At 32.2% G+C, this 27446-nt stretch overlaps 12 protein-coding genes and 1 non-coding gene across 13 annotated transcripts; 6 read left to right on the forward strand and 7 right to left on the reverse strand.

Annotated features, from left to right (window-relative positions):
• Positions 1–48: 48 nt before the first annotated feature.
• On the reverse strand, positions 49–2280 carry RRP6 (exosome nuclease subunit RRP6; the record flags this gene model as incomplete). The annotated part of the gene is made up of 1 exon (XM_003687246.1): positions 49–2280. The coding sequence occupies one exon, from the start codon at positions 2278–2280 to the stop codon at positions 49–51; it is 2232 nt and encodes a 743-aa protein (XP_003687294.1).
• Positions 2281–3162: 882 nt separating this feature from the next.
• On the reverse strand, positions 3163–4233 carry PHO80 (Pho80p; the record flags this gene model as incomplete). The annotated part of the gene is made up of 1 exon (XM_003687247.1): positions 3163–4233. The coding sequence occupies one exon, from the start codon at positions 4231–4233 to the stop codon at positions 3163–3165; it is 1071 nt and encodes a 356-aa protein (XP_003687295.1).
• A 1782-nt stretch (positions 4234–6015) lies between these two features.
• TPHA0Jtrna5T lies at positions 6016–6088 on the reverse strand. The gene has a single exon. It is a non-coding gene; the product is annotated as a tRNA-Thr (tRNA).
• A 1176-nt stretch (positions 6089–7264) lies between these two features.
• On the forward strand, positions 7265–8407 carry PFA4 (palmitoyltransferase PFA4; the record flags this gene model as incomplete). Its single annotated transcript, XM_003687248.1, has 1 exon — positions 7265–8407. The coding sequence occupies one exon, from the start codon at positions 7265–7267 to the stop codon at positions 8405–8407; it is 1143 nt and encodes a 380-aa protein (XP_003687296.1).
• Positions 8408–8633: 226 nt separating this feature from the next.
• Positions 8634–13172, reverse strand: SIN3 (transcriptional regulator SIN3; the record flags this gene model as incomplete). Its single annotated transcript, XM_003687249.1, has 1 exon — positions 8634–13172. The coding sequence occupies one exon, from the start codon at positions 13170–13172 to the stop codon at positions 8634–8636; it is 4539 nt and encodes a 1512-aa protein (XP_003687297.1).
• Positions 13173–14514: 1342 nt separating this feature from the next.
• Positions 14515–14877, forward strand: RPB11 (DNA-directed RNA polymerase II core subunit RPB11; the record flags this gene model as incomplete). Its single annotated transcript, XM_003687250.1, has 1 exon — positions 14515–14877. The coding sequence occupies one exon, from the start codon at positions 14515–14517 to the stop codon at positions 14875–14877; it is 363 nt and encodes a 120-aa protein (XP_003687298.1).
• A 245-nt stretch (positions 14878–15122) lies between these two features.
• CDC5 (polo kinase CDC5) lies at positions 15123–17246 on the reverse strand (the record flags this gene model as incomplete). Its single annotated transcript, XM_003687251.1, has 1 exon — positions 15123–17246. The coding sequence occupies one exon, from the start codon at positions 17244–17246 to the stop codon at positions 15123–15125; it is 2124 nt and encodes a 707-aa protein (XP_003687299.1).
• Positions 17247–18736: 1490 nt separating this feature from the next.
• On the forward strand, positions 18737–21100 carry TOP1 (DNA topoisomerase 1; the record flags this gene model as incomplete). Its single annotated transcript, XM_003687252.1, has 1 exon — positions 18737–21100. The coding sequence occupies one exon, from the start codon at positions 18737–18739 to the stop codon at positions 21098–21100; it is 2364 nt and encodes a 787-aa protein (XP_003687300.1).
• Positions 21101–21778: 678 nt separating this feature from the next.
• On the forward strand, positions 21779–22741 carry CSI2 (Csi2p; the record flags this gene model as incomplete). The annotated part of the gene is made up of 1 exon (XM_003687253.1): positions 21779–22741. The coding sequence occupies one exon, from the start codon at positions 21779–21781 to the stop codon at positions 22739–22741; it is 963 nt and encodes a 320-aa protein (XP_003687301.1).
• Positions 22742–23226: 485 nt separating this feature from the next.
• Positions 23227–23709, forward strand: MIX17 (Mix17p; the record flags this gene model as incomplete). The annotated part of the gene is made up of 1 exon (XM_003687254.1): positions 23227–23709. The coding sequence occupies one exon, from the start codon at positions 23227–23229 to the stop codon at positions 23707–23709; it is 483 nt and encodes a 160-aa protein (XP_003687302.1).
• A 150-nt stretch (positions 23710–23859) lies between these two features.
• Positions 23860–24396, reverse strand: COQ10 (ubiquinone-binding protein COQ10; the record flags this gene model as incomplete). Its single annotated transcript, XM_003687255.1, has 1 exon — positions 23860–24396. One exon carries the CDS (start codon positions 24394–24396, stop codon positions 23860–23862), a length of 537 nt encoding a protein of 178 aa, XP_003687303.1.
• Positions 24397–24696: 300 nt separating this feature from the next.
• Positions 24697–26166, forward strand: MVP1 (Mvp1p; the record flags this gene model as incomplete). Its single annotated transcript, XM_003687256.1, has 1 exon — positions 24697–26166. One exon carries the CDS (start codon positions 24697–24699, stop codon positions 26164–26166), a length of 1470 nt encoding a protein of 489 aa, XP_003687304.1.
• Positions 26167–26311: 145 nt separating this feature from the next.
• RCL1 (rRNA-processing endoribonuclease) lies at positions 26312–27409 on the reverse strand (the record flags this gene model as incomplete). Its single annotated transcript, XM_003687257.1, has 1 exon — positions 26312–27409. The coding sequence occupies one exon, from the start codon at positions 27407–27409 to the stop codon at positions 26312–26314; it is 1098 nt and encodes a 365-aa protein (XP_003687305.1).
• Positions 27410–27446: the final 37 nt, after the last annotated feature.

Here is a 27446-nt window from a genome sequence, read left to right on the forward strand (position 1 = left end):
TATACAGTATAAATTAGTAGCTTTCAAATATATATGTATATAATTATATTACCTCTTGAAAGAAACATTTCTATTCTTGGCTGTTGGTCTTCTTCTCTTTGCTCCTTGTAAAGCATTCTCATTGTTATCTGCAGAGAATGGATCATACTTCCTTTTGTTCGGAGTTCTTCTTCTATTATCTTGAGATAAAATTTTGTCACCTTTACTGTAGTCAATTACTGTATGATCTGAGTCAGCACTTCTACCACGTCCTCTATGTTGTCTATTTCTTCTGTCTTTAGTATCTTTTAAGACAATAATCTCATCTAAATCTTCCTGTTCCTCCTTATCTTCAAAAGCAGGCAAATGAGATTGTGAAATGACTTCTTCTGGCTCAGGAAATGGTTGCTTCATAGACTCTTTATGCGTATCTTGGACTTCCATGGAAAAGGCAATTTCTTCAGCTTGTTTCATTGCAGCATCTACTTCTTTTTGACGATCACTTAGCTGTTGCTCTGTTATTAAATGCTTAGTTCCCTTGTCATATGTTATTATATCATCTCTAGAATTGAATATTTTGCTAAATACTAGAGAGTCTTTGCCCTCCTTTGATGTCACATCGTTCAAATTAGAATTGTTACTGGAATATTTTTCTAAGATATTTTCAAATTGAGAAACAATGAATTTAATTTGAGAAGTGCTTAAATCGTTTGAAGATGTTTCTTTATCCTTAGCTGTGGTGGATACTACTGTTGTAGAAATGTTATTATTTTTCATGTCCTCAAGTGTACTTTTGATTAAATTGGCAATCGCCTTTGCATTTGATCTTACTGGATCGGTCATCATTCTATTTACAGAAATGACGCCTGCTGGGTTAGTTGGTACATACTCAACTAACGAGGCAATTAATTGATTTGGCATAATATATCTTGGGGATTCATCATCTCTTCTAGCAATTGTGTCTCTCCATTCCCATAACCTTTTAACCAATTCAACTTTTTGAGAAGGTATATTATATTGGTATATCATAGAACGCCAAGGCATGTCACTTTCAGTAGGTGAAAAAACTGCAGAGCTTGGCAATGTTGGTTTGTATTTAGAATATTCAAATCTTCTTTTCGCCACTTTACGAGATTCATGCAACATGCTAGCTAGTTTATCTTCCTGAATTAACATATTTCTTAGTTGATCAAATATATTTAATAAGAAATGCGTGTCAGCTCTTGCATAAGCATTCATTGCCTTTGAAAGAGGTCTTGTTCTCCAGTCTGCTAGTTGATATTGTTTTGAAGTTTTAAAATGAGCAAACCTTTCCAATAGGTATGCTAAACTATGTCTTGGAAATCCAAGGGCTCTAGATGCATGATAGGTGTCAAACAAACTGACAATATACAATCCTAAATCTCTCTGTAACCAAATTATATCCATGAATGCCCCATGTAAAATTTTAGTGATTTTAGGATCAGTGAAAACTACATTCAAAACTTGCAATTTATCTCTCAAAGCAATGGTGTCAACTAAATAATCTGTGTTTCTAGTACTGATTTGCATTAAACATGTAATACCATAATAACTTCTGAAGTCATGGTGTTCTAAATCAACTGCTAATTCAGTAGCAGTTTTCAATTCATTTAACATAGCAGCTAAGCTTTCCTCATTATCTACCCAAATAGCCTCAGTCTCTTCCCACACCTTAGATGGGATTGGATCAGAAAACTGCAATACTTGTTCGTTATATTCTTGTTTATCAATTTCTGTTTCATAAGGCTGAGGATAATGCTGAGGTGTATCTTCAGTCCCATCTACAATCTTCAATACCTCATCCAAAGGTACAACTGCATTTGGTTTGTCGGTTAATAAAGGCCTGAATGGGTGTGTCTCTGAATTATCAACTGGCACCGAAAAATTTAATTGGGGTTTGGAAAGTCTTGTAACGTTATCTGATTCAAAATTTAATGAATCGTTTAAATATTTCATTTTTGGGTCATTAGAACTCTTCTGTGAGGCTTTTGATAAAGCATCAATTGAATGATCAGCTAGCTCAAACAAACTATCTAACAAATTTCCAATATCTTTCCATGATTCATCTAAATTTTCTTTTCCTTCTACAAGACCTTCACTATTTTCATCGACTGAAGATATTATGCTATTTATCATATCAGTAACTTTTTGAGATGTATTTGTTAGAGATGAAGCAATTTCTTTATCTAAACTTCTATAGAAGTCAACATCTTGGGCAGCTAAAGCTGAAGCAGCCCTGACTGAGCTTACTACCAAGGGAAGTAGTTCGTCAGCATTCATTGTATAGATTACGTCAAACACTGGTACTTTCTTGTATTCTATAGATATTTAGGCTTAAGTTGCTAATTTTTTAATCATTAATAGTTTATTCAGATATATGCACATATCTATATTTATATATATTATATTTGAAGCTCATCACTTGAATAAATTTTTCAGTCTCGGCACCAAATTTCACTACAGGCTAAAACTTGTCCGTGAAAAAATAGCAACAAAATCAGAGATAAAGCGAATCCCTTCCTATAGAGCCTATTGTAAAAGCATAAAGGCATATCCATAGTACATAGTAAATTATAAATATCTACTATAACAATAAGCTAACTAAAAACTAGATGAGTTTACCTTACTAGTTTCGTGCTATATATCCCCAACAAAGGCTTCTGACACTAACTCAGAGATGTAATATTGTACAGTCTTAACATATTTTCTATGTTCGGAAACAGTAAAATTAAATTTATATTAATGTCATATTAAATTCTGAATATTTATATATTATAGCATTCTTTATTTTATGTTTTAGAATTTTTATAAGTTATATTTTTGTTTTAAATTATGTTTTGAAATTATTCTTTTAGATTTAAGTTTTTTAATATTATTAAATAATATTATGCTTATCCGAACAAAAAATGTTGTTTTGTATGAGTTATTGTTATTTGTCGCATAGAAAAACATGAAAATTTTCAAGCATAAAAGTTTGTTTTTTGGTCATCGAAGTTCATTAGGAGGCGGTAAATAAAATTTATTATTTTATTATTCCTTAGCAGGATCACAAAAGATTGAAGCTATCTAAAGTTGAATAAGAGATAGTATTATTTAAATTATACTAATTAAATAACTTATCTATGCATTATTTGAGTTGTGATGGTTACTGTTCGAAATATTCTATTCATTAGAATTTAAAATATTGTATTTAGGTGCGTATTCAGGAGAATATTTGGGCACTTTTGGTAGACCATCTTCTGGTTTTGACATAACTGATTTATCAGTTTGTTGAATTTGTTCTCCCTTTGTAAGAATATTAACATGATCATCATAGTTCCTTTTCTGTGGTGTTATATGCTGAGCGTAGATTTGTATAACTTTCCTGTTGTCATCGATATCTGAAATATTTGTATCATTATAATTAGTTTGGATTATGTAGTTGACTTTTTTTGATTTATCAGTTGAATTCTTTAATAAACCAACTATTTGAACCATTTTTCTGTAATATATGTTTAAAACATTATATCCACTATTTGGATGGGTTAACTCCGGTTGAATATTTGCGGCTAATAAATCACCTAAATCAAGCGTGAATTGACTGCTTTTCTTTTCCAGTTTACATAATTTTATATTATCATCTCTTGGTATAATTCTGTAATTAATTCTTCGCAGGAAATCTGTTTCTAAAATATTTAATTCACTACATCTGACACCTCCAACTTTTGCATAATGAGAATTTGTGCAAAATGAATCACTTAAACCTTTACTTGCCACAGTTGTTGCAGCCAACAGAAATCTGTGAACTGTTAAAGAATTTATTTTAAACTCTGGGTAGACTGACGATAGTAAATCGATATAATAAAGGGACGATAAAAGTACAGAATGCTCTAGAGAAGCATATTTTGTTAGCCGTATCAAGTAATTATTAACTGAAATATTTGGTGGAACTCTTGAATGAAATCTTGTTAAATTTATCATATTGTTGTTATTTTTATTATTTACATCTGTTTGCGTTGGGATCATTGCAGAATTGTTTTCTGTTAAAATTTCATTTCTATCGTTAATTTGAATCAAAAATGTTAACATTCTGGAAATTAGAACAACTAAATCAGAACGTGAGCATTTTAAGAACGATGTTGGTAACATTATTGTTTCTATATTCTCATCATTATTGTTATCACTATCATTATGGTTAGTATTATTACAAATATTGGGAATATTATTTGTTTTAAAGGTTAGGTGCTCAGCCATAATGTTCAGAATCGATTATTAGAAGATGATGAGATGTTTTATTAAGAGGTTTTCAATGTTCCTTGTGTTTAGGTAATTATAATATTGTTAAAGTTGTGTCTTTATTCTATTCTTCACTCTCTTTTCAATAGGCAAAGCATAATTATATTCTTGTGTTGTTGGTGAATAAAAAAAGTTATTTGAACTATTTTAAAAGTGTAACTGAAGTGGAAGGTTGTTGGTTTTTTCTAACAGCTGTGAGTTATGTTAACAGTAGTAGTAACGGTATATATTTATCTATCTTTGTTTAATTTCCAGCCTCAATAAAAACAGTTGATTGAGTTTTGTTTTGTTTTTATATTTTTTAGTCAATAGATTTGATCTTGTAAGTATAAATATTGCTTCAATAGGTTCTATGAATTTAAATGTTATTCTAGATTGTATTCATTAATTATATATATATATGCATATAGGACTAAATTTGATCATAAATTTTCTTTTTTGAACTAAAGCTGTTTCAGATATGCGTACATAAACAATGAGAATAAAACACCGAATCAATATAGTTACAGTTAATATAGGATTTCTTTGTAATTAGTTTATGAATTTTACAAAGAACTAAGAACTAGGGTCGAGAAATATGACTATAAAACCAAATGCTAATGTTATTATTGTTAATAATCACTAGAAAGCTATTTTTTGGATAATGATGATTATATTATTGGTGAATGAAATCATTTAGTTTTATAAATTTTCACTATTTTACATTGTTCTTTTTCATGCTCACAATGGGACAAGTGAATAATAAAAAAGTTGACTGATGGAGCTTTTGAAATTTCAAGAATAAGAAAAAATATAATGAAAGAAACATAACAAACTACCCACAACACGATATGACACTAAGAAGAAAAATGGAATATTTACGATGAAGAAATAAGTAAATATATGTAGAGATATATATTTAACAGTTAATCTTTTGAAGAATAATGGTAAGTTATAATATAATGTAATGAATTATTGAGAAATCGTAACTTTTACAACATGTGTTCCTTGATGCTTGATGCTTGGTAAAATAAACTTATGCGAGTTCCAAATATTTCGTAACTTAGGTAACCAACCAGTGCTGAATTAGGAATAACAAAACACTATTATTATTGTGTAGCGTCGTCTAATTTTGGAAAGCTTGCATAAATTTGAAACGTGTTGCAGCATTATATTCAATTAGTACTTATATGACTCTCGTACGTTTTTGGTTAACAAGACACGAATTTAGAATGTCACAATCTTAATAAAGAAGAGAAGATATTAGATGATCACGGGGATAAGATAAGGATTCGGTATTCTGTTACGAAATTACTATGTTCGCTATGTGTGTTGCATTTTATAATAAAGTCGTGGGTTGATTGATTTGTAAAAAAGGCCTATCTGTTGATGCTGGGGGACAACAGTAATTTTTGTTTATGAGATGTTTTTTCGTTTTTGGTTATAATTGGTAACAATAGCTAACAGTTATTTTAGTGCGCATTGCAAACCATTATACACAAGCACCATTATTAAACCCAAGAAGCTTATATATGTTGCAACATTTTGATATTATGAAAGATAGAGTTATTATATAAAACGTTCTTTTGGATTATTAATCAAAGACAATCTTTCACCTTAATGTTGCTTGATTTAAGTTAAACTAGATAAATATTGTATGTTACAAGATTAGCAGTAAAAAGATAAATGCGTAAATTCATGTAATCTGACGAATTTATCTGAAATTTGTATAATAAAGAAAATAGGGTCAAAAAACAAAAATGCTTCCAACCAGAGTCGAACTGATGATCTCCACATTACTAGTGTGGCGCCTTACCAACTTGGCCATAGAAGCAGTTATATTACGGAATCTGTAATATTTTAGGATTTTGTAAGTAACAATATTAGTGGGGAATATATAAAAAATTTTGGTAAGGTCAATATAATTGGATGAGAAGCATCTTTTTGTGGAGAAACAAGCGTTGGAACAGTGGTAGGTTTACTGTATACGCCATCACCTGGCTAGTTAAGTTGTTGGTGCTTGTTCTGCTCATTAGTTGAATTCATTGCTTTAATATATTAAAAGTTATTATATTATATATGTTGGAAATGACACTGGACACAAAACTGAATATACGATACCAAATATGACTTCTTCAAGAACTTATTGTTGTAAACCTAAAACAATAGTGCCTACGAGAATGTAATATCAGACTTTCCAAGGCATAAATAGTATTGTCGAACCATCGATCTGCCATACATGTTCAACTCGACGTCGTCGTCTCGTTGGACAGAACGGTAGATTGAAATATTATGTATATATAAACTCCAGTAATCAATAGTTAACAATTCATTGATCCAGGTCCAAGAGACCAGAGAGATTAATCTAATTATATAGTATATAATTTAACTACATTTTAATATATTAAAGCGATGAATACAACTATTGAGCAAGACTGAAGTAACTAAACTACTCGTTTGTTAATCTTGAATTTCGTTGAATCTTATTACTTGTAATTCGCCTTTACAACTAACGGATCCGTAGATATCTTAACCTCTTGATTATGAAATCTCCGATTCCTGAGAGTTTTACACTAATAAATGTGAGCTTTCACCCATAGTACTTTCTCTTACCGCTTTATTCCACTTTGCATATTGTTAAATATTTTTATAATTACAAGATTTTGATTAATCATTAGAATAGTATTAGAACAGTTTAATCTTTGCAATAATTGATGGTCAATTGGCTTTTATGAAAGATAAGAATTGTCGGAAGGATTCTAAAATCAATTATCATCATGTGATCTTGGCATCAAAGTCTTATAGATTACTTATTAAGAACCTTTATGTATTCGTAGATGAATAATTATAAAATACTGTTTTTTAGTCTTTTAAACTGTTAATGATCTCTCCAATTATATATATAATTATATCTTTACCGCCTATATTTCACTGTCATTGCCAATAATAATAGTATTAAGTTATAAAGGGAATCTGTGCAGCTTTCGAAACGTACTGGTTGGTAACTAAGATGCCGGTAAAATTTAAGTGGCCATGGATGGGTATTGCAATCCCTTGTGTTTTAATATCATTTATTGGCTACCTATCACATTACTATATTCTAAGACAGCATCTATCATTGATTAAACAATGCTATTTCGAATTTTCACTCACTATGATTTGGGTCTCATATTACATGGCTATCATTATTAATCCAGGTAAACCAGGTAAGAATTTCAAACCGTTACCTCATGAATGGAGGAATTTTTGTAAGAAATGTAACAACTACAAGCCAGAGCGTTCTCACCATTGTAAAACTTGTAATCAATGCGTGTTGATGATGGATCACCATTGTCCCTGGACAATGAATTGTATTGGCTTTAATAATTTCCCACATTTTATGAGATTTTTATTATGGATTATGGCCACAACAGGCTTCCTTTTGTTCTATCAAATTAAAAGAATCATATATATGTGGAATAATAGGAACTTACCATCTTATCTTTTCGAAAGATCAGAAGTCATTGCGTTATTCGTATGCACACCATTAAACTTATTTATTTTACTAACAATTACATTACTATTCTGCAGATGTTTATTTAATCAAATAATAAATGGTAAGACACAGATTGAAGATTGGGAAATGGATAGGTTAGAAAATAGGTTTTATTTAAAAAAATTATTGCCTCAATTAATACTAAATCTGTGGGAACTTTATCCTGAGTTAAAATCTGCGAAACACGATGAGGAAGCTGAAAGACTGATAGAAAAGAAAGGAATACGATACGATAGTATCGTGAACTTTCCATATGATTTAGGTATTTTTAAAAACATTACAGCACTTGTTGGTCAGCCTTTATACTGGCTGTGGCCTTTTGGAGGACCATCTGGAAATGGTATGAACTTCGAAAAAAATGAAATCGCACTTTTTGATCCTGATTCCTCACTACCAGTATTTACTTTGGCCTTGCCATGGCCACCTGATAAAGGACGTCACAATAATAGCAAAACTTTAAATACTGATTCAAATGTTGAATTTATAACAACAGATGGGGAACAAGTGGTAAGAAATAGAACACATGCCAAAAATCCAATTTTAAGTAGAGAAGAATGGTTTAATGAATGGGGAGAAAACTTGGAGGATTTTGGCGTTGATGTAGAAATGGAAAACTAGAAAGGTATGTAGTGTATATATTTTAAAATTAAAGGCTATTTGATGTTATTTTTAATACTGGAAATAAAATAAGTAACAGTTTTGTTGTTGTTACGCTAATTCAGGAATATTGAAGAATATTTAAGTCGATTTACGAAAAGTAACTTTCCTTTTATATTATTATTTTTAATTACATATTGTACCAATAATTCGCACTTGGGTTACTTAATTAAACGTCGATACTCATTTAAGCTTTAACTTCGTTAGTTGTAGAACTAGATGATTCGACAACCTTTGATTCCAAATTAGCAACATCAGGTGTTTCTTCTTCTTGAGTCTTTTCTTTATTTTCTAAAGGCTTGTTTGGAATTGCAGCAACAACTGGAACAACATAATTCTTTAGTGAACCATACTTTTTGATATGACTGTATTTAAGATTTATGTTGTTGATCTCGTCTTCAGACAGAGATTGTTTCCAACCAAATTTACCGTTTAAAAATGCATTCACCCTATCAATAGATAGCTTCTTCTTATTCTTATAATCATCGCTAGTTACATCAATAGGGTATTTGTTCATCGATAGACGAGAAAATGTATCGAATGAACCAGGTTCAATTTCTAGAGCATAATTTTCTGGACTTATTTTTATCTTTAAATCTGATTGCGACACACCTTTTGGTGAATACTTATCGTTAATAACTTCTTCTTCTTCAGCGTAGGCTTCCTCAGTTTCAAGTATTTTCTCCAAAAATGGAATTTGAATTTCCTCCTGTGGAACACCTTCTGTTGGATGAGATAATGCATAAGAGGTAATATAATATTTCCATTTTTCTTCAGCAGTCTTTGGTTCACCTAAAGTTAAGTCATCCATGCCGATATATTGGATACTAATGTTATCTGAACTTTTATTAAATTCGATGCGGAACATATTATCTGTTGTGCTCATGTGAGATCTAGCTTGTAAACGATACAAAATTTGATCTTTTGAACTAGTGGTAGCGCAGCTTCTGTCTTTTTCCATTAACATCATAATTTCAGCTGTCTTTGTATCTGACATAATAGTATGAGCATGTTTCACAATCGATTGAGTAACCTTGTCAATGGTGTAAAGCTTAAAGGCTTTATTTCTAAAAGCTTGACGTAAACTTTCTTCAAACCAATGATGTTCAAGATTACCTTCAATCAATCTTGTGCTTAAATCTAGCAATTGTTTATAACTATCAGTACCCTCAAAATCTAAGCCCATATTTTTTAACTGAGTGGAAACCAAATTTAAATCTTTTGCAAATGGAACAATCGATCTATTCTTAATCTCTTCAGTGACCTCTGCATTCATTTGTTTAGCTTCATTTAATCGTTCATATAAAGTTATTAAATGACGGATAAAGACGTAAATATTGGTGTTACCAAATATGTTATATTTGGAACGGTTTTGGATAATACCTAGCGAATTTGCATCGTCTACAATACTGCCTAATAACCATGGTTTTTGTGCTTCTTGTCTTATTAATTCATCGTCATCAACAGATGTGGCTGAAGAAATGTCATTAGAGAAAGTTTCGTTCTTGTCTAAACCTTGCTTAACTTTTTGATATTTCACTTTGTCTAATATATCATGAAATGAGATATCATCATCCTCAATACTACGTTTCTTTGGAAATTTATCAGAGTCACCAGAACTTTCTTCTGAGTCTGTTTTGGTATCGTCCAATGGTGATCTAATTTTAATTGCAGCCTTGATATCCGCTAGTGGGATAAAGAAAAACAATGAAATGAAGCTTTGTAAGAAATCTCTTAATCTTTCTTTATCTGGATTTGAGTAATTAGAAGTATGATTTATGAATACGTCAGTCAATTTTAGAATGTCATATAGAATTTGTCTATCTGCAACTTTATAGTCCAATTGACTCTTGGGTTTAGGTGTCAACCAATGTAACTTTTTGTTAGTTTGATCTACCTTAATACTGCTTATTTCAGAGATCAATTGTTTAGTGGTTAATAATTTTTTATCAGCTTGTTTAAAAGTTAAACCTAAATGATCTAATGATTTGTAATAAACTTTTTGTTGTAATTCTCTCCAAACTTTATTCCACTCACGTTGGGCTCTCCTCCATTCTTCATCTTTTTGCTTTAACCTTTTCAAAATAATTGGAACTGCGACAGCTGGATATTCGTGCAATGCATCAATTAATTCAAAACCTCTTTCTTTTCCATAAACTTTTCTAATAACTTTTTGATAAATTGTGACAGAAGTATGGCCTAAACCAATAGGTAACTTAAAGTTAGCTCTTTCTTCTTCAGTCATATTAGCGATTTTACTTGCAATGGTTTCTAAAGTTTGGATGGTTCTTAAATTTGATTCGATATAGAAATCATATTCATGTCTTTCCTCTTCGATTTTGAATAATGTCTCTTCGTATTGATTTTTACGATGGGCAATGAACCCAGAATCTTCAGAAGCCCATACAGGATGACCAACCCAATCATCATTCAAAACTTCCCAACACATTTCATCTCTACCGGAACAAGGCATGAATGTATCAGTTTTAGGCAATTTTTTGTAACTTGGGCCATATGCTTCGCATAGATCCAAATCTAACTTATGCTTTTCATGTACTATATTTTCGATATGTTTTGGTTTGTCTTGATAACCAACAAATCCTTTGAACCAGTCAAATAATTCCTTGTTTGAACCTAAATAGTATTGAACTTTTTCTACTAACTCGTTCACATTTAAAATGTTTTGAGAATATAAATTCAAAATTTTTAAGAATTCCATATAAATTTGTTTATTGTTGATGAATTTTTTGGCTTTATCGAAGAAGTTTGTTTCCTCGACCAAAGACAAACTGTCTTCAATAGGTTCGACAGGTTCAGGAATAACAGGAACAATGCTTGGATCTAAATCAATTTCAGGTCTTACGGATATATCTTGTGGATATCCTCCATCCATTTGCATTTGCATTTGCATTTGTAATTGTTGTTGCTGTTGCTGCTGTTGCTGCTGTTGTTGTTGAATGGAAATATGTTGTTGAGCTTGTAATTGATTTAATTCAGCTGGTGAATAATTGACATTTGCAAGATTTCTAGCTGTTTGACCATCCATCATGGGACTTCCTCTCAACTCAGAAATTTGCATTGCTTCATTTGTTAATTGAGTCGTTGATTGTTGTTGAGCCGGAGTGTAGGCTTGTTTTTGATCTGCAATATACTGTTGCGATTGAATATGGTCTACCTTTGGATGCATTATTGACGAAATTCCCATCAAATTGTTGTTAACAGCCGTTGTGTTGTTATTTTTGTTAGAAGGAGGTAAAAAATTACCTAATGGAGGTAAACTTTGAATAGTCACGACGTTTCCAGCAGCATTAGCAGCTGCAGCTGCAGCTGTTGGGACATTATTTTGATAATAAGTATTATTCTCGTAGATATGTTGTGGAATTGCGACATTGTTCTGATGAAGCTGTTGATACTGCATTGCGTTAGCTTGTATATTTTGGTTTGTTTCTGCACCAGCGGAATTATTATTATCCGGTAAAAACTTTTTGAAATCATCTAATAAATCAGGAGCATTTTGGAATAATATGGTTACTTGTGAGTAAACTTCATGAATTGGTTTTTGTTCCTTTTGATAAGTTTGCAATATCTCTAAAAATGTTTTATAGATATCAGGTTCATCGACGAATCTATTTTTGATTTTATTTACATAACTTACAGCTTGGCTAAACTCAACATCTGCAGGTTTCTCAGTGATCTTCATGGTATCTTGAGTCATATTATGCATATTGGGTTGTATAGGAGCATTTGCAGAAGACTGGATAACTGACTCTGATTTTGTTACTTCTGTGTGACTAGGAGTTCCAAGATTAGGCAGTAATGAAGGTTGGGCTGCAGTAGCTACATTTTCAATAGCATTGGTTTCCTTATTTCTTGTGATATTTGGAATAGCGGTAGTGTTTGCAGCTACAGGTGTGGTAGTGCCAGTTGTTGTTGCCGCTGTTGGCGGTGATGTCGAAGTGGTTGGACCTGGCACGTTAGTATTAGTTGCAGCACTTGGAATTGGTTTAGCATAAGGTATAGTTTCAGAACCTATTGGAGTTGTGACTTTGATTGGATCATTTGGATTATTTGTACATTCAATTGTATATCCTTGTGGTAAGAAAGTATTAAAACCTTGTATTAGAGATGGATAACCTCTAAATAAAGTCGATACACGTTCGATTACACCCGGAGTGTCAATTGATTGTGATTTAAAGTCCTTCATTATATCTAAGAAATGATTGTAAATGTCTGGTCTCGAACTGAATTGTAATTTTACTTGTTCCAAATACGTCAAAGCATCCTTGACATTTAACGGCCTATAGAATTGCTCATCCGATTCCTTTGAATCATTAGCAGAAGCAGTAGTGCCGGCAGTGGCAGAATACGTTGTATTAACATTTGGAATAGATGTTTCTGCGGAAATGGCAGGCGTAGTTTCAGTTTTCACAGGTAAAGGGTTATCGAAACTTGCTACTGACAAACTATTCGAATTGACGTTTGCATTACTGTTTGGGAAATGATGTAAAGGCGTTTGTGTAGTGGTGTTAGAACTTGTGCTTGCATTGGCGTTTGAATTTACAGATCCATTACTACTGTTATTATTTAACTTCGAAAAAGAAGGCAGAACAACGGGTTTATTGGCCTCATTGCCATCGACGTCCATGGCGTTAGTAGCAGGACCAGGGGTGGCACTGCCATTGGCAGAACCATTCGAGTTTTGTGATTGATTCCAAACCTGTGACATTTAAACTGTAGTTTTTATACGGAGGTTTGGTTTTGTAAAAGATACGTAAATACTATTGTATTCGTAGAATAATTATAATCTTATTTCTTGCGTATGAACATATATATATATATATATATATATATAAATAATTAATAGAATAATTGAAAAGGCAATAATAAATAAATGTTAGTTGTAGAGAATATTATAACAATTATGTAGCATTTCAGTTTTAACAATTCAGCATACTATGTTGCTATTACTATTTTTTTCCTCTACTTCTGTTTTTATTTTTTATGTTTTTTTTCTTTTAACTCTTAATAGTTAGCGGTAGCTTAAAGGTTGCTCGCTCTTTTAAAAAAAAATAGCGAAAATTGAAGGAACCCAAAAAAAGCGAAAGACATCTTAAATTTCTTTGATCTTTCGTGCAGAACGACAAACCCGCATATTTTCTCGGAAATTTTAAGGCGGTGTTTTTGTTTCCTAAAGCGGTAATTCTTTCTGAAAGAGGCAAAAATACATGTGTGTCCCAGCGAACGAATCTTGCCGTAGCTCGTGACTTGGCTGCCGCCAGTACTGCGGTCTGGGTAACAAAACTGCGGCAGTCTTTTGGCGGTGTGGAAGAGATGGGGGGAAAAGGGAATTTCCGTCGCATTTGCTTTTTGTGACACTCGCGCATTTGTGTCGTTTTTATGTGTTTTGTAATCGTTCAGGGAAAAGTATAATTGGAGTTAAGTGTGAGTTACATTGGCGGTATATACTCTTTTTTGTATTAGTTTTGTGATTTGTCATTATGTTGTTTTTATTAATTAATGTTTTGTTGTTTTCTTGACTGAATACATTGTGTATTGGTTGGGCAGTTGCAAACTTCCGTTTGGGAAGCAAAATGTAATTATTGTAAAGTTCAAAAAAAGCAAGGATTAGAGCGGCGTACGTTTAGAGACAGTTACATCTCAAAAGTCTTGTTAAGCGATACAATGTTTACGAGTGTAGGCTTTTTTATTGGTGTGTGTGAGGGGAAAGAGCACTAGCCGTGTACTTTTCACTCTGCATGCTTGTAATGTGTGTATGCGCACGTGACACAATATCATGGTGCACGAACTCGAAATATTTTCAATATCAATTTTTAGTAATAAGCTAAGAAGAACAATAATATACACTACACACATACATGCAATAAGTAAGCATTTAAGAAAGCAGATTCTATTGAAAAGTTCAGGAAGTAAAAGTGAATTTGTAATTACATTGTATTGGGAGTCCATCTGAAGTTACCAGAAATACTCTCCGCATTCGCATTTATAGGCTCAGAGAACTATTTCAAGGCAGGCACTACTACTTTCTCAATCTTTTATTTTGCACAGAGATGAATGCTCCAGACAGATTTGAATTGTTTCTTCTTGATGAAGGTCAGTCAAAATTGCAAATTGAACAAGATACAAAGGCTGCTAATGCTGTTGTGATCACCTTTGAAAAAGAAGATCATACTCTAGGTAATTTGATTAGAAATGAATTATTAAACGATGAGAAAGTCTTGTTTGCAGCTTATAAGGTCGAACATCCATTGTTTGCTAGATTCAAATTAAGGATACAAACCGAAGAAAACTATGACCCAAAGGATGCTTTAAAGATGGCTTGTAATAATATTATTAACAAATTAGGTATATTGAAAACAAACTTCGACACTGAATGGAACTTACAAACTTTAGCATCTGATGATAATTTTTAATACAAATAAATACGTAAATAAATTAAATTTAATTGTATATAATAATGCTCATGATTTATCATCAATAAACAAAACTATGCACACATACAAACTTCTATTTTTATTTTTATTTTTATTAAGGTGATGATTTAGTACCTAATATATATCAATAAATATATATTATATGAATTTATATGAATGGCTTGAATTAATAATTAAAAATGACGGATTTATGAGAGAGAGAAAAATAATGTTTGAACCGGAATTCATCTTAATTGACCTTGTTCTACTGTTACAATTGTTGATTTTTGTTTTAGACCTTCTTTAATTAATGTTATTTTATCTAGGAATTTACATTCTGGATAATCTGGTATTTCTCCACTTTTCAAAATTTCAACTAATGGATATGTTATACTTTCATGAGATGGAGATATATATGTAACAAGTTTACCACCATCAGAAATAGCAAATTTATGATGATCTTTGAAATTAAATTGGAATGTACCATCACTTAATTCAAACATAACAAATTGCTTATATCTTGTATATCTTCTTAAAAAGACATCATCTTTATGATATTCTTCTCTAACAAATGTAGAAACTCTACTTAGATTTGCTCTCATATATTTAGAGAAAAAATCGATTACTTCTAAATGTCTCGTTAGCTCCCTTGGTTTATCTCCAAGTAAATAATGACTTGCTACCCAACCTTCTTTATCATCGTAACTAATGTACCAAAATTCTTCGGCGTCCGCTAATCTTAGTACTGTTGTACCATTATTAAATAGAACACCAATATCTTCTGTTGACAATTGATATGAAAAACCATGTTTATTGGAATAATCAACCCACTTTGTCACAACAATTGGGTGCTTCACTTTTGGTAATCTTGATGGCGGTAAACCACCCATTTTCTTTTGAGCTTCAGCTTCTAGTATACCATTTAATGTTAAATGGCACTCACTTGCTAAGATCCTTAATGAAATTTCTGATTTAATGATATTTGTTGATGTGGCAACGAGATCTTTTTTAGCGACTGCTTGATGAGCTCTACGAATTCTTGCCTCACGTGCTAGATCATTTAATTTTCTTTGTGTCTCTATATCAACAATTTCTTTATATTTATATTTCGTACCACCTGGTGATAAAGAATCTGGCAAGACATTTTTTCTTAGTTGTTGTAATTCATTGTTTTTAATTATTGAAATAGGTTGCTTGTCACTACTTGGATTCACAGCAGCAGCGTCAGATAATAATCCTGAACTTTCTAAACACTTTTTAAAATTAACAATAGATTGTTCCATCGTTAATTGATTATCGTAATTTGGAATATTAGTCATTACGTCTGATTCAATTTGCGGTGGAAATAAACCCCTAAACCAAACGTAATCTATGATCTCATCGACTGAAGGCCTTTCTAATGGATCTAATGATAACAGATCTTGAATTAGAATTTTTGCTTCAGGAGAAATATATTTGTCCTTTGGAAATGTGAAATCACAACATTTTATTCTTTCATAAATTGTGTTGACATCCTTTGATTGAAATGGTGGTTTACCTATCAACAAAGCATATAACATTACACCTATCGACCAAATATCGACTTCATAGGAATGACCTGTATGTTTACCCATTAAAACTTCTGGAGCAATGTAGTTTGGTGTACCACACACAGTATATTTTCTTTCTCTATCATTAGCTAACACAGCGGCTAAACCGAAGTCACCAATTTTTAAATTATAATCCTTATCAAAAAAAATATTACCTAATTTCAAATCTCTATGAATAACTCTCCTGGAATGCATATATTTAATGGCACCACAAATTTGTGTTGTGAAAAATCTTACTTCAGGTTCAGTCAAGCTTTTTCTTTTCTTCAATAGATCCATCAAGGAACCATTCGGGCAAATTTCTAAAAGTATGTATACATTTGTATCATCTTCGAAACAATCTATGAATTGTACTATATTTACATTTTTCATACTTTTATGAATTTGAATTTCAGATAATAATTTTCTTCTTGTCTTTTCTGACTTTATGGATAATTTTGCAACAGTCTTAGCGGCAAATATCTTACCACTATCATCATTAAATTGGAAACAACGAGCGAAACCACCTTCTCCTAAGAAATGACCTCTATGGTAATCTCTTCCTCTTGTTTTAATCAAAGAAGGTGGAGTTTTACATAGTGATGATAATTTTTCTTTCTTTTTCTTATGCTGTGGTTGATTTGCTTGGATATTATTATTTCTGTCAGTGCCTGACCTCTTTACAGAAGTTCTATATTTTTCATTTTCTTTATCGAATGCATTAAATTTAATTGGAGTATGTAGATTTGAACGAGCATTTAATTGCTGATCATTAATTGACTGTAATGGAGCTAAAGACATGATTGTGTATCAGCAAAGTCAAAGAGCAATAAACTAGTTCAAACCGCCTTTTGATCAGTTTTTTTTTCTAGGCTCAAAAGCTACTGTGCTTTATATATACTCTCTTAGCAAAAGTAACCGATGAAGTTCTTGGTAGATATAGAGTTGTGTATAGAAATTTGAATAATGGAAGTAAATAAATCGCAAAGAAAGAATATGTATAATAGTTGTCTATAAGTAAATATGTTTACAAGATTATATATATATATATATATATATATATATATATATATATGAACAAAACAAAGTAATAACAAAGTTAGAACAAGAATTATGAAAAGACCAATAATGCATCTCAATTACCAGAAAGAGCTATAATATAAACATTCACAAAATACATGAAGCCAAAAAAAAGACAGAACCTCAGGTTCAAAGCTTCAAAGAATTAACTGGTGAAGCTATTATCTGTTGTATGTGTATTATGTTTTGTGTTTATTGTGAAAAATTGACATTGAAACATTTTTTGTCTTTTCAGCTTTTCATGTCAATTTGTTGTACTCTTTCCTAATTAGGAAGTATCTTGAATTTATCACGTGCCCATCAATTAAGATCCCTAAAACAGGCCCTAAAACACAAACCCCAAACCAACTCAAACCCTAAAAAAGAAAGCACGTGATTAACACGTGATTAACAAAAAACATCCCTCGACTTCAATCCCATTGTTTTTGGGTGTGTGTGTCTCTCTTCCTCCGTATAGGAATTTATATATATAAAGAGGGACTTACGATCAAATAAAACTATGTTAGTATGAACTATCTTGTCCTGATACAGGAGCACATATGTAAACCTTTGTTGTAAGGTTAGAAAATGAACAACTGACAACCATATGATCTAATGATTGAATTCATTCTACTGTACTGTTGAGTTAAGGTACACATTATAATGAACAAGTGCAGGTTACACAACACGTTCGTAGAATTTCTTTTTGTTTTATGTTTTTACTTTTATGTATAAACATAGTTGCAAATTGAATTTGAATAATTTGATTATGCTAATGAGTTTATTGAGAGCTTCTGTTATATGTGTGGTATAGATATGTGTTCCATATCTTAAGGCCCCTGTCTTCTACTAGATCTACTACTATTTATGTTTGCCGCTGTCAATATATCATTATTAACGGTATGGGGTTACAAATATTTAATTTTTTTTTTCTTTTTTTTCAAGATGTTGATTATTCACATTTCCCAATGGACACACGAAAAGAAAAGATATCTAAGGAAAGGATATAGTTTTTTTTATTAAATGAAAAAAAAGATTTATCGATGGTGTTAACTAATTCAAGTTAAAGGTCAGTTAAAAGTGTAATTATTTTAGTTTTGTTCTGATTTTTTTTTCACGAAATTAAGAATTCGAGATTTCATGGTTACACAATTTGAGAAATAGATACGTATATATTCTGTGTCAATTACTCCGATTACATTTACTGGCCCATTCATAACATTCTTTCGATAATGGGTAAAAGAAAAATTGTCCTGTCTGAATCTGATTCTGAAACTGATTTATTCAGAAAAGATACTAGGGATTATGATCTAGATACACCTTTATCTAAATCTGGAGATTTGGATATCCCGCTTTCTAAAACAGTTACTTTGAGCCATAAAAAGTTAAAGACTGTCAAAAACGAAGACGAAGTAGATGAGGAGACTAGTTTATCTGGATTCACGAGTAATACTTCAGTTTCATCATCTCCAGTTAAGAGAATCAAAAAGGAAAGTAAGAGTAAGAGTAAAACCAAGACTGGAACTGAACCTAAGTTTAACACTAAAGCTAAAACATCTTTAAAAAAGGAAGTTACTGAAAGTAAACTCATTAAAGAAGAAACTCCTGGTGAACAAAATGCAGAAGGTGAAGTAGAAGAGGATGAAGAAGAAGAAGAAGAAGAAGAATATAAATGGTGGGAAGATAATGAGAATGATGGTTCAGTACAATGGACAACATTTAGGCACAATGGTGTTTTATTCCCACCGGTATATGTACCATTGCCATCTCATATCAAATTATATTATGATGGAAATCCAGTAGACTTACCACCAGCAGCAGAAGAAGTAGCAGGGTTCTATGCTGGTGTGATAGGTACCGATCATGAACAGAACCCAATCTTCCGTAAGAATTTCTTTACTGATTTCAAAAAAGTTTTACAAGAGAACGGTGGTACATTAAATGGTGTCTCAATTGAAAATTTTTCAAAATGTGATTTTTCAAGGATAGTTGATTATTTGCAACAACAGAAAGAAATTAAAAAACAGTTAAGTGCTCAAGAAAAGAAGCAATTGAGAATAGAGAAAGAAGAATTCGAAGAACCATACAAATTTTGTGAAGTCAACGGACGTCGTGAACAAGTTGGTAATTTTAGAGTAGAACCTCCTGATTTATTTAGAGGTCGTGGTGCTCACCCCAAAACAGGTAAATTGAAGAGGAGAATATATCCTGAGGATATTGTATTGAATTTAGATAAAGATGCCCCAATTCCACCGGTTCCAGAGGGACATCATTGGGGAGAAATTAAGCATGACAACACAGTTCAATGGCTTGCCATGTGGAGAGAAAACATTTCAAATTCTTTTAAATACGTTAGACTTGCTGCAAACTCATCATTTAAGGGACAAAGTGATTTAAAAAAATTTGAAAAGGCACGAGAACTGAAAAAGCATATCAATACTATTAGAAGAGATTATAAAAAAAATATGAAGAATAAATTAATGGTTGAAAGACAAAAAGCTGTTGCAATTTACTTAATCGATGTTTTTGCCTTGAGAGCAGGTGGTGAAAAATCTGATGATGAAGCTGATACTGTTGGTTGTTGCTCTTTAAGATACGAGCATGTAACTTTAAAGCCACCTCAAACTGTTATTTTCGATTTTTTAGGTAAGGATTCCATTAGATTCTATCAAGAAGTTGAGGTAGAAAAGCAAGTCTTCAAAAATCTAGCAATTTTTAAAAGACTACCTAAAAAGCCTGGTGATCAATTATTTGACAGATTAGATCCATCCATTTTAAATAAATTTTTACAAAACTACATGCCTGGTTTAACTGCGAAGGTATTTCGTACATACAACGCTTCAAAGACAATGCAAGACCAATTAGATTTAATACCCAATAAAGGTTCAGTTGCTGAGAAGTTATTAAAATATAATGCTGCGAACAGAACGGTTGCAATTCTATGTAACCATCAACGTACAATCAGCAAAACACATAAACAAACTATAGAGAAGGCAAGTGATAGAATCAGAGAATTAGAATGGCAAGCGTGGAGATTAAAAAAAGCAATGGTTCAAATAGATGCAGATGCCGTAAATAAGAGTAAAAATAAAAAATTCTTAACAAAAGTAATCAAGACATTCACTAAAACGGAGCAGAAGAAAATTCATAAGCTCATTATTGATAGAGAAAATGACCGAGTACAAAAAAGGTACATAAGAGAGAACGATGCAAAGAAATTCGAAAACGAGGAAGAACTAGGTGAATCTGTTCTAAAAGAATGGTTACAAAAAGTTGAAGAGAAAAAAATTGAATACAACAAAGAAGTTGAAAGCGATGAGATCGAAATCACAACGAAGATCAATACGGTAGAAAAAATCGAGAAACAATTAGAAAAATTAAAATTAAGAATCGAAACATCTTCCATTCAATTAAAGGACAGAGAAGAAAACTCACAAGTCTCACTGGGAACTTCAAAGATCAACTATATTGATCCTAGATTGTCAGTCGTCTTCTGCAAGAAATACGATATTCCAATCGAAAAAATCTTCACGAAAACTTTAAGAGAGAAATTCAAATGGGCAATTGAGTCCGTAGATGAAAACTGGAGATTCTAACTTCAGCAATCATTTCCACCTCAAGACACCTCAAGACACTACAAGACACTGCAAGACGCTACAATATTGGAATCATATAGCATGTCATAAGCAACATTTACCACATAATATTTAATGTATACAGTATAAAAAATATTAATTATATATCCTAAAACAGTTATCTAGCACGCTGTTGTAACATTTAATCTAAATGACTGTCTTAACAATTAATCTCTTATTTAGTCTTCCTATCTCAAGCTTTTTTCACAATACTTAACCTTGTGAACACGAAAAAAGGCAGTGGGCTTTTCGTGTTTCATGTGTAAAACACGAAATCAAATAAAACTTACAGTAATAGTAACTGACGAAATAAAGTTACAATGAAAGTGAACCAAGAATTGTAAAGAAGATGTTGAGGAACTATTGGCTAAGTGCTTCGTTAGTCTCAACCTTGTGGAGTGGCAGTGGCAGGATAATCGAGAATGGTAAGATGTTAAGAACTGAACCAGTCTTTCTGCAATAGGAAATGAAATTCAAGATCACTTCTACCAGAGTCTGTTTCAAAGGGTTGGAAAAACCCAATAAAACTACATGTGTAATTATATATAAAGCGTACATAAAAATACATTCTCAGCAATATGTAACTTTTTGAGTTACTAAACCGGCTTGAGAAGAAGAGACCTGAACACGACTTACAACATGAATATAACAGCGCTAACTTTATATTTGTTTCAATTGGTCGTGCTGACAATTGGGTTGACATCTGCCAGTTCCACAAGCAGCACAGGCAGTGGAACAAACACAAAGAACTTACCAAATTTAGTGAGTGTTCGCACAACCAGCACCAGCGAGTCGCAAACATCGACCTCATCTATAACTTCGTCTACTACTACTGGTTCTTCATCAATTTACTCTTCTGCATTGTACTCATCTAATTCCACTACTACGTCGTATAGTTACTCACTTGGAATTCCACTAACAAACCATAATAAGTACATATCGGTGCCAACGGACCCGGAAGGGACTGTATACATTGCATTTGGTGTAATATTAGGTGTTGCTTTTCTACTAATAATTTTGATCTGGGCCATTCTTCAATTCAACTCATTCAGAAACACCAAGGCCTGGGATTCTGATCAAGATGGCAACATCCATACCATGGATCTAGAAAAGACTTTCCAGAATAATATAAATTATAACAATGTCTACAGTTCCAGTAACTTAGCATTAACTAATTCCCAAGATGCATGTAGCAACTCGAGTGGCAGTCCAAACACCAACTCAAGTGTCTCTGACAGCAATAACAGCATGTCAGATAACATTGATTTTGAGTCAGATATGACAGAGAAGGTTCTTAGAGAGAAAATGATGGAGAACAAATTCACTTTGAATGCAAGAGATACAATGTTCATCTCCCCAACTGAACTGTTCACGCAGACAGGAAAACCATACAACTTCCAAGCCATTCCAGATAATGGCAGTGAACTCAACTTACAAATAGAACAAACAATGATCAGTCCAATAAGAGATGTCTCGAAGACAAACAGTGTTTATGGTAATAACTTTCAAAATTATTCATTATCTCAAACTGACTTCCAAAGCAAGCCAAAAAAATTCAGACCGCCATCAATGCATCTAGAGGACCTCCTCAATAATTCATAGCATAAGTAAGCAATATGTATATATATACTTACAAAAATAAATTAAAAACGTAACATTAAGGTAAATTGAACTCATCCAGACCATCATTTGTGTCGCGTACACATTTGCGTCGCAGACACTTCTCACGTGATGTATTCCGACCAATCGGAGATGCTGAGATATTTTCCAGATCCTGACATTAAAGGTCAACATTGGGAACTGGAAAGGCTTTTACTCTAACAGTCTTGATCTTTAACTTCCAGAAATTTCCATATGAGTTTGATAAGATCGAAGTGTGAGGTTTGCGCTGTCATCCTAGAATTTATATATAAGTACAATCATGTGCATTTCAGAACCAGGAGTTTTTCTTTGACAAAAACAACACATTTTATTTACTAATAAGAACAGTTGTATATATATTTTCCATACATCCAAAGTGCAAAGAAATATTTATAACCCGAATTATAAATAACAACTATAAACAACAACAATATTCGTATATTAAAATGGCTCGTTCAAGAGGTTCAGGTTCAAGAGGTGGTTTTGGCTCCAGATCAGGGTCTGCAGGTGGGTTTTCTGGTCAACAGACTAGGTCAGCCTCCACAATGGCAGCTCCTACTAGATCAAATACAGCATATTCACATCCTCCAGCGGCATCGCCAGCTCAGGCACAATCCCAAGGCACACAACCAGGGATGTTCGCTCAAATGGCCTCTACTGCAGCTGGTGTTGCTGTCGGTAGTGCTGTAGGTCACACCGTCGGTGCCGGTTTAACTGGTATGTTCAGCGGTAGTGGTAGTGAACAAGCTCAAGCTCCTGCCCAGGCACAAGCTGTTGACTCAGCAACTTCAGCAGGTTCTGCTGGTAGTTGTGATGTGGATGCTAGAAATTTCACTCGTTGTTTAGAAAGCAATGATGGTAATATGCAAATTTGTGATTATTACCTTCAACAATTGAAAGCATGTCAAGAAGCCGCAAGACAGTATTGAAACTAATGGAAAAAGCCACCAAGATCATATAAGCTTTTTTTTTCATAAACTATCTATTCTTTAAGGTCTATCTAATTTTTTGTCGTACTATTATTCTTCATTTATGTATATATTTATTTAAATTACGTTAATACATCAGTCTAAATTATGCTACCTGCTCTTCTTAATGATTTCATATACTCTTTTCTCAAAAGCATGCAACACTAAAGATGTTGCACTCTTTGCAAATATTGACGATACTGCATTATAAATAGGTGACCTGAATTTATACTTCAATTCCAACTCAAGATCGCTTTGCTTATTGTTCCGCAGAGGAGTAATTGTCCATTTGCCATATAAGAAATAGAATAAATTATGGCTAATGCTTTCAGTAACGATATTGTAATTGTTAGCACCTTTATCTTCACAGAGGACATTACAAGTAAATTTATCGTCGTACTTCTGGAAACCAACTCGAAGTCCAGCTTCTGATGGTAAGCCATTTTTATCTGACTTATTGACAAAGGATTCTTTGCAATAAGGTATAAATTCTTGGTATTGTTTTACATTTGAGATAACATCGTATAGTAACTTTGTGTTACTGTTAATTTTCCTTTTGTATACAAATGTTTGTTCCTTAGGTTTTAAACCATCACCAAATAAACATCTCCTAAACGTCAATTGCCTCTTACCAATATTTTTAAGCATTGTTAATCCTCCATGCTCTATAAACTAAGCCTCGAAACAATTTTGCATTTCATTTTATGATTCATTTCTTTTTCATTCAATCAGAGAGTTCTTGTCTTATTTTATATTAACCTCTCAAAATAAAAAATAAAGATCAGTTATTCAGCAAGAACAATGTTAAGTGTAAAATACTTTTAAGAGGAATTGAAGATACAAAAAAGAACTATTGAATCGAATGCTATATACTTCAGCACTAAGAACAAGTTCTGAATATAACACTCACATAAATCTATCATTTTTGATAACGGTTTGTAGACAAGAATGAATTTACTAGAACACGATCCTTGGAAATTAGAGACATCTGAAGAGCATACAAAGCCAGCAAGTTCGAATATTTTCTCAGAACCAGTTACAGAATTCAATGAACTAGCAGGTACATTAAATACGTTAAAACTTAACCAAAGCAATGGAAATGAGGATAGCTGGAATGTAACTCAACATGCCAACATTTTGGCAACAAGTAATGAATATCAAGATGAAAATGCTTCAAAAAAAACAGATAAAACTAATGTTCTTGATACTGGTGATGAAAATAATGAATGGTTAGAATGGATTACTAAGATAAAGAAGAATTATAATCCATTATCATACGATTTAGTGGAGATAGAGGAAATTCCAGAAAGGGAAGGTGTACTATTTAAACACACAAATTATTTGATAAAATACATGAACCCAACATCTAATGCAAGTTCAAGTGTGATCAGAAGATATTCTGACTTCATATGGTTACAAGAAATCTTGATTAAAAAATACCCCTTTAGGATGATTCCTGAATTGCCTCCAAAAAAAATGGTTGCAGCTAATTCAAATAATGATGTTTCATTCATGGTTAGAAGGAAAAAAAGTTTATCAAGATTTCTAAATCTATTAACAAAACATCCTTTCATGAAAGATGATGTTTATTTGAATAAATTTTTATCTTTAGAGAAAGATATAAATAGTTGGAAGAAGCAAGTTGAGGATGAACAAATACCGGATGAATTTATGGACAAACAATATTCTCAAAGTTTTAAAAAGATATGGAAGAAAGAATATGCAGAAAATTGGAATACGGCAAATAACTCGATTGATACTGTTATCGAAGTATGGAATAAAATAGGTGTTATATTTGAGAGGCAAGAAAAAAAAATAGTTCAAATGGCTCATGAACGATCTATTTTACATAGCATGATTAATAAACTAATTGATAATACTCCAAATTTGTATCCAATCGAATTAGATAATACCATTCTGGATATTAACAATAATTTATCAATGGTCAATTCAAATGTTAAAAAGACAATTAGTGTTTACGATGAGGAATGCAAAGAATTTGCAAATTCAATTATTCCAACTTTCAAAAAATATATTGAAATTTTAAGTTCTTTGAAAAATCTATTTGAAAGGTACAAGATAATGGGAGGGAATAACATATTACAATTATACAAACACGTTGAAAGTAATATGGGTAGACTAGAAAATATGAAAGGTAAGCCTGACGTGAGTGGTGCGGAATATGATAGATTAAAAAATACCATTTTATATGACAAAAAGTTAATATTAGAACAGACGAACCGGTTATGGTTAATAAGGGAATGCATTATGGAAGAATTTCTTATCTTTCAGAAATCACAATTTTTGATTTCATCATCCTTTAAAAGTTGGATTAGAGTTAACTCTAATTTTACTGGAATGGAAATGAACAATTGGGAAGTACTGATGAATCAACTAATAGATCTTCCAAGTCCTTAAATATCCCAACTGAGTAATTTTTGAATTTACCTAAAGTTAATTTAATAATTATATAACCTACAAAATTTATACACCATATAATAAGGTTATGACAAATTGTTATTTAAATTGTTATAATTACGTTATATGTATATGATTATACTATTTATGCTATTTTCTTACTTGTATTTGTGAAACCCACACCCTTAATGGTAGCAATAAAATCATCGCTATCTGGATCATCAACTTCCTTTAATAAGACTTCTGTATCAAACACTTTTTTGATGTCTCTTAATAATACAATAAATTTTTCGTCTATCTGTTCCTTGGATATTCTTAATCTACCAAGATCTTCTTTACCAATTACCATATATAAGATAGCTAGTGGCAATTGATTTCTGCCAACTGCTGAACTTTTTGATATTTCTTCTAGTAAATGGTAAGCGGTCTTTTCACCAATATCTTCTGGTACTTCACCTGAATCACCAATTGCTTCTGCAAAATAACACCAATTTTTTTTAGTTTCTGCAACTAATGTGATACCCCAACCTGGACTCTTACCAGAATTTTCACCTCTCCAAACATCTGCGGTGATATTAACTTCACAGTTTGCTATTTTCAAAACTTTTCTTGCCGCATCTATCATTCTATTAACCATTGACGGACTTACTCTTGTTGAGTATGCAACACCTCTAATCTTCGAGATCTGTGGTCTTTCTAATTCATGCATGGTAATTGGTTGCGCAAGTAAAGTGTCCACAATCAAATGAACTTCACCACCTCCTAATGGCGGAGAACCTCTTTTTAAAGTATGCAATGCACATTCCCTGACACCAAATTTTTCCATCACAGGCATTAACCCCCATTTGATAGCTTCAATACCAGCATCATTATGAGATGCAGTAATACCACGAAATATAATTGAAAATTTCTTTTTAGAGAAAGGAGCTAAATATAACATTGCTTCCACATAATAACCCACAGGTTTCGAGTTAGGACATGTATGTGTATAAGAACCACCAATAATAATACCAGGTCTATATATAACAGTGGTACCTGTATAAGAAATCTCAATGGAACTACCATTCGTCACCGCTTCTAACAGTCTCAAAAATGAGACCTCATAATCTTTCAAACCCGGGTTCAAGTCATTGGAACGAATTTTCTCTATCTTAATTTGTCTTCCAGAAAGTGTAGCCATCAACAGACGAAGTCTGAAGTTTTCTGGACCTTGAAACGCAATAATACTATTCCTATCTGACATCTTCCAAAACTTATATTCACGGTTGCGTATGGGAAAC

This window comes from Tetrapisispora phaffii, chromosome 10 (genome assembly GCF_000236905.1).
Source record: "Tetrapisispora phaffii CBS 4417 chromosome 10, complete genome".
In the NCBI taxonomy this organism is placed as follows: Eukaryota; Fungi; Ascomycota; class Saccharomycetes; order Saccharomycetales; family Saccharomycetaceae; genus Tetrapisispora; species Tetrapisispora phaffii.